The sequence below is a fragment of the Esox lucius genome, chromosome 10 (assembly GCF_011004845.1).
Source record: "Esox lucius isolate fEsoLuc1 chromosome 10, fEsoLuc1.pri, whole genome shotgun sequence".
Taxonomy (NCBI): Eukaryota; Metazoa; Chordata; class Actinopteri; order Esociformes; family Esocidae; genus Esox; species Esox lucius.
Genome location: NC_047578.1, coordinates 2,499,940 through 2,505,939, shown reverse-complemented (window position 1 = coordinate 2,505,939; position 6,000 = coordinate 2,499,940). Strand labels below are relative to the sequence as shown.

The following is a 6,000-nucleotide window of genomic DNA, read 5'->3' as shown; positions in this document are numbered from 1 at the left end:
TTACCCCTGCAACAATGTAACCAGGAGACCAGGGTTTTTACCTCTACAACAATGTAACCAGGATACCAGGGTTATTACCTCTACAATAATGTAACCAGGATACCATGGTTATTACCCCTACAATAATGTAACCAGGATACCATGGTTATTACCCCTGCAATAATGTAACCACGATACCAGGGTTATAACCCCTACAACAATGTAGCCAGGATACCAGGGTTATTACCCATGCAACAATGTAACCTGGATAGCCGGGTTATAACCTCTACAATAATGTAACCACGATACCAGGGTTATTACCTCTACAATAATGTAACCATGATACCATGGTTATTACCCCTACAATAATGTAACCAGGATACCAGGGTTATTACCTCTACAATAATGTAACCAGGATACCAGGGTTATTACCCCTTCAAAAATGTAACCAGGATACCAGGGTTATTACCCCTACAATAATGTAACCAGGATACCAGGGTTATTACCCCTCCAAGAGCACTTCCAGCAGCATGTATCATATCCAGGGACCAACCAGGAATAACCTGTTTTAGTTTCAAAGGCTAGCCAGTACTGGGAGGAAAGAGGCCACAGCATGCTTCACTGAACCTTCTCCTCAGATATCCACTTCATCAACACAATACAGAGATTTTAGATGAAAATTTGTCTCCCCCTGCGAGGAGGCCAAAACTGGGTCGATGTTGGACAATTATCTGAAGCATTCGACCAGATTTACTAGAAAATGTCTAACTGACTATAGAATAAAGCTTTTGCAATTGGCCATCCTAGTCCTTTGAGAGTCCACAAGCAAGGATCAGGGGCTCAAGAGGATCTGCAGAGATTCCGCATGGGTGACTGGTCTCAGATTCCTTGTTATGTGTTCTTCCACCTCATCAATCATTTGGAACAGAGCGATCTCTCGCAAACCGAGACCCTTCTACTTCCTTCGCTTTCCTTGACTAACTCCAGAGGAAGGCAGATGAGTAGCTGTCATGTTGGTTTTGTGGAATGTGGCCAGGGGAACTCGGACAGATGGAATGACATGAGAGTGAGATGTCAGTCCATGGCAGACGGTCACTGTGGTCAGAACGAGCCATGTGTGGCAGTGAGCTGGAACCTAATCATCCTCATACCGGAGCAGAGTCTCTAATGGCTCCCTCGTCAAACCCTGGTCTCTGACCAGGTCTGATTGGGCTGAGGTAAAACAGATGTGCAGCATAAAGGGATACATAAGGTGCTATATGTGACATCGGCAAAAATGTCTCTATGGCATCTTAGACACTTGATTTATTTAATAAATGTAGGCCTAGCTTTCCTGCAGTATTAAGTTGAGTCGCTAGTCGCTCAGTTTGTAAAGCATGGCATTTGTAACTTTGGGGTGGTGGGTTTCAGTCTCACAGGGGACCAGGTTGAGAGAGGACGACAATGTATCCCTGTGCTAACTTGAAGTTTCCCTGGAAAAGATGCCCGCTCAGTGACTTGGATGTGACTTGGATATGAAAGGTATATTTTGACAAATGTTAATGAAATTGCCACATTAGCCATACTTGAGGTCTTTATATACCAATACACCTGGTATTTATACCAGATGTGTTTTATTGTTTTATTTCTACAATTAAAACATTCCTCCAAGTTAGACCTTGTTAGACAGGTTCTGAGGACATTACGCCTTGTATGGCAGGTTGACAGTTTCAGGTAGTCAAGTAGGCAAAATACAGTTTATTTATGCGCTATTCAATACATTTGGACATGTTATTACAAGTTCGAGTACAAAGTGCTGAAAAGAAGCTTTTCCAACGTGACACGAAAAGTGTCAGTTTGAAGCTGTTGGAAGCAATACTACTTATGTAAATTCCAACATCATTCATCATCCGTTTGTCACGCCTCGAACGGAAATGACGTACATAGCCAAAATCGTGACGAACTGAATGGTCTCTCAAAAATACAAGGAAGTGGACATTTATTGAAAAGGAAAACATATCTGTAGATAGGAAACGTTCCTACTTTAAAGTTACTTCAATTGTTCATGTTTCGGGGGGTATAGTCGTTTTGGACTTGCCCAAAGCCCGCCGCGGTTCGTTTTGTGGATCCACATTCAAGCTAGCAATGAACATTGACGTAGAATTTCACATTAGGCAGAATTATCCGTGGAACAAGCTACCAGCAAATGTAAAACAGGTATGTAATCTACCTAACCATTTAGTTAGTTATATTCCAAACCTGGCTAGCTAGATCTGTGCGTTAATAATGTTTCACCGGTGCATTTATGAACAATCGATCACTCTGCCGTCTGCAACGACAGTGATTTGGTCGTACACCTGAAACAGCATCATCACAGCACAGCCCCCAACGTTTGTTAGAGCGGTGTAGCATCTGTTTCCTCACTATGATTTCGATTCTGTCATAATTATAGTCTTGAAGTTTGCTGTCTTATTCAAATTAGCTAGTTGCTTTGTGTAAGCTATCCATTTACTGTCATGTCAAACAAGGTTGACTGGAAATGTAGTTTGTCATGGGAATATTTAAAGATAGGCTATAGTAGAACAGTAACAGTGAATTCCTCTTAACTATTCATCTGCCAAGATGTCTGCCAATCACTACTACAGGGCCATGTAATGTATGGGTTAGCTGCTGTATATTAATGCATGTTGTTTCCTGTTTTCATTTCCAGAGTCTTGGGAACTCACAGCGTGAATATGAGAAGCATGTCCTGCTGTACAGCATCCGCAACCAACTACGGTTCCGCAATAACCTAGGTAAGCCTAATGAAAGTAGTGAAATGCTTATATATCAAAGGCATATCAGGTAATCTAGGTACAATATATAACTTTCATTTCTGGGGATTCGCTGGTTTATGCTGATACACCACAGTTAATTTTCACATAGGAATGAATTTTTATGGCATCTGTCATTAGTTAGACCAGCACTAATGTACCAAAGTCCCAAGTCACATCCCCAGGCACTTCTCAGGAAAATATACTTAATCGTCCTGGATCTCCTGCAAACAAGAAACTAGAGTAGATTATGCATTCCAGTGGACAGAGACCGTTTGACTGGCAGTGCTGGCCACAGAGGATGATGATGGACATCTGGAGGGAAACACCCAGCTTCTGCTCACTTCAGAATTTAATTTAGAGTGCCTCAAGCCAGAAGCCTAGCTGCTTGTCTCCTACTGCTGGCTAGTCTCTGAAGCTAAGCAGGCTCAGTCCTGGTCTGTCCCTGGGTGGGAGACCAGATGGTAGTGCAGGTGTTGTTGGAGTGCCGCTAGGGGGCACTCCTCCCTTTGGTCTTAAGATTGAATCCCAATGCCCAAAAAAGACATTGCCCAACGCCGGGTGCTGTCTTTCCGATGGTACTGTCATGTGAAAATGTAAGTACACCTCTTGGGAAGTGGTCTTTTTCTTATTAACACATGTGGACATGTGGATATATGGTCTTTACTTCAACAGAGAAAAATTTTACCTAATTTATCAAATGACATGGAAATATCATTCATTGTCGTCATTTGTTCATGGAAAATCAACAGATCCGTAATATTTCATAGTGTGGAAAAACAAGCGCGCCCCTTCTTCAATAGCAGGTGTTGCCTCCTTTGGGTTAAATAAGATGTTTTTTTATTACTATCTGTCGGTCTCTTACATCCACTGGGAGGAGGTCTGGCCTCCTGTTCTTTTCAGTACTGCTTCAACTGTGTCATGTTCAAGTGTTATCTTGCATGGCCCGCTTCAACTGTGTCATGTTCAAGTGTTTTCTTGTGTGGTCCGCTTCAACTGTGTCATGTTCAAGTGTTATCTTGTGTGGTCCGCTTCAACTGTGTTATGTTCAAGTGTTTTCTTGTGTGGTCCGCTTCAACTGTGTCATGTTCAAGTGTTGTCTTGTGTGGTCCGCTTCAACTGTGTCATGTTCAAGTGTTGTCTTGCACAGCCCGCTTCAACTGTCATGTTCAAAGGTTGTCTTGTGTGGCCTGCTTCAACTGTGTCATGTTCGAGTGTTGTCTTCCATGGCCTGCTTCATGTACTCCCACAGCTTTTTGTTAGTTTTTTTTTGGGTGTGGTTGGTTAAAGTGGGTTAGCTTTATCAATGAAAATGTTTGGCATTTAGCCTGAAATATCCATGTCTCTGAATATGTAAAACCAAAGAAGACAGTTTTCACAGGGGTATAATTCTCATTTGACTGTAGGTAAAATAATTTCTTTACTCTGGTATAGAAAATAAGTACTTCAGAAATGTTTTTTTAAGGAAGCACTGATACGCCTTTTTCATTGTCAATATCATTTTTGTGTGCTGAAGTATCAGCCGATATCATGTAACGGTCCTATAATGACATTTGCATTTTGAGATAAATACAATATTTAGTAATTTGTTAACATGAGACAGTAAATCTACAATTGGCTATGTGCATACATTCCCTCCTGCACCTGTGGGTCCTTTCGTGTTGCCTCACAAACAACTTGATTTACAAAAAAATGCATTCAAAAACAATAACAGTTATACAAATGATTTTGCTATTTACTTATGCATAATAAAAAGGCGCATGTAAATCTTGTTTGGAGTGTAATTTGATCTCATGTTCAACCCTTCCCAGTGAGTCACGTGAGGAAGGATCAGAAGTCCTACTATGAAGAGCTGCTGAAGTTCAGCCGAGAGCATCTGATGCTGTACCCCTACCACCTGTCAGACATCATGGTCAAGGGGCTGCGCATCACCCCTTTCTCCTACTACATCAGCATTATGGAGGTACGGGGAGGGAGGGGAGGGAGGCACAGGGGGAGCGGGGTACGGAGGGAGGGGGGTGTGCTCCCATCTAGCAAGACAGAACTGCTGACATTTTAGGATTCAAGGAGATGGCTGCATTAATCTCTTAGTATCCTGGGGAATCTGTAGGGATTAAATCTTCCAAGCCGCCGTCAAAACCCCAAGGATCCTGTCCGTTGTTCAGGGTGACAGTCGGGTTTGGGAGTTTCAGCTAAATTCTAGCCACGTTCATTGATGAAGGTAACCCGGTTCAACAAATCACACAAAACCATTTGAATTTTGAATGGATTTTTCTTACACAAAACATGTTAGTACACCCCTACTTTTATCACCACAAACACACAAAGGTACGACAGAATGGTTCAAAATGAAGAAATGGAGGGTTGAGGAATATCCGAATCAAAGCCTACCGCCCTGTTTCCCCGACTCCTCTAACAGGCAACAAAGAACCCGGTACCCACAAAGCCTAAACTCTGCGTTCTGTCTTAGCTGATTTTGATATCATTGACTGTTTTTATATATTTTTTTTTATCAACAACTTTTCTAAAAGCAATTTTCCTTTTCTTGATTCTGCGGCAACGTGGCTATAACCTCGTACTTGAGTGATATGTAAATGACATTACTGAAGGATGTCACACTCATAATCCTTCTTATGTGTTTAATGAAAACTGTGCAAGGAGAAATTAATGCAGCGCCCTTATCTTCAGAAACAGTGACTCCGTCCTAAATGACACCCTATTGCCCCCACAGTGCGGCTCCAGGCAATAGCAGTGCACTACATTTGAAATGGGGTGCAGTTTGGGATAGAGGCGGTAATTGATCAAAGCTCAGGGAGGGAAAGAATGGTGTATAAAGAGATTTTTTAATTTGCTGCTTACTTTTTCCTTGTTTTAATATCTTCCTTTTTTTCTCCGCTCCCCTCTCTTATTCCTCTCTCCCTCTTCTTCTCCACTCTCTTCCTCTTTTGTCTCTCTTCTCTTCCTCTTTCGTCTCTCTTCTCTTCCTCTTTTGTCTCTCTTCTCTAGGACATCATGAACGTTGAGAAAAGTTACGACTCACTGCCAAACTTCACAGCTGCTGACTGTAAGTAAAGTATGTTACCAGAGTCCCTTTACAGGGTGTGTAGGACCAGTAATGTATGTTACCAGAGTCCCTCTACAAGGTGTGTAGGACCAGTAATGTATGTTACCAGAGTCCCTCTGCAGGGTGTGTAGGACCTGTTTGTAGTTTGCTGCTTCTTCAATGGGA

General features: G+C 42.1%; 1 protein-coding gene across 1 annotated transcript in view; it reads left to right on the top strand.

Annotated features, from left to right (window-relative positions):
• The first annotated feature begins 1,903 nt into the window (after nt 1-1,903).
• Nucleotides 1,904-6,000, top strand: part of fam91a1 (family with sequence similarity 91 member A1) — a 38,868-nt gene continuing 34,771 nt past the window's right edge. The window contains exons 1-4 of the mRNA XM_013135447.4: nt 1,904-2,175; nt 2,669-2,753; nt 4,583-4,734; nt 5,778-5,835. Coding sequence (XP_012990901.1) covers nt 2,104-2,175; nt 2,669-2,753; nt 4,583-4,734; nt 5,778-5,835 — 367 coding nt within the window. The 5' untranslated portion in view covers nt 1,904-2,103. The remainder of the gene's footprint in view (nt 2,176-2,668; nt 2,754-4,582; nt 4,735-5,777; nt 5,836-6,000) is intronic.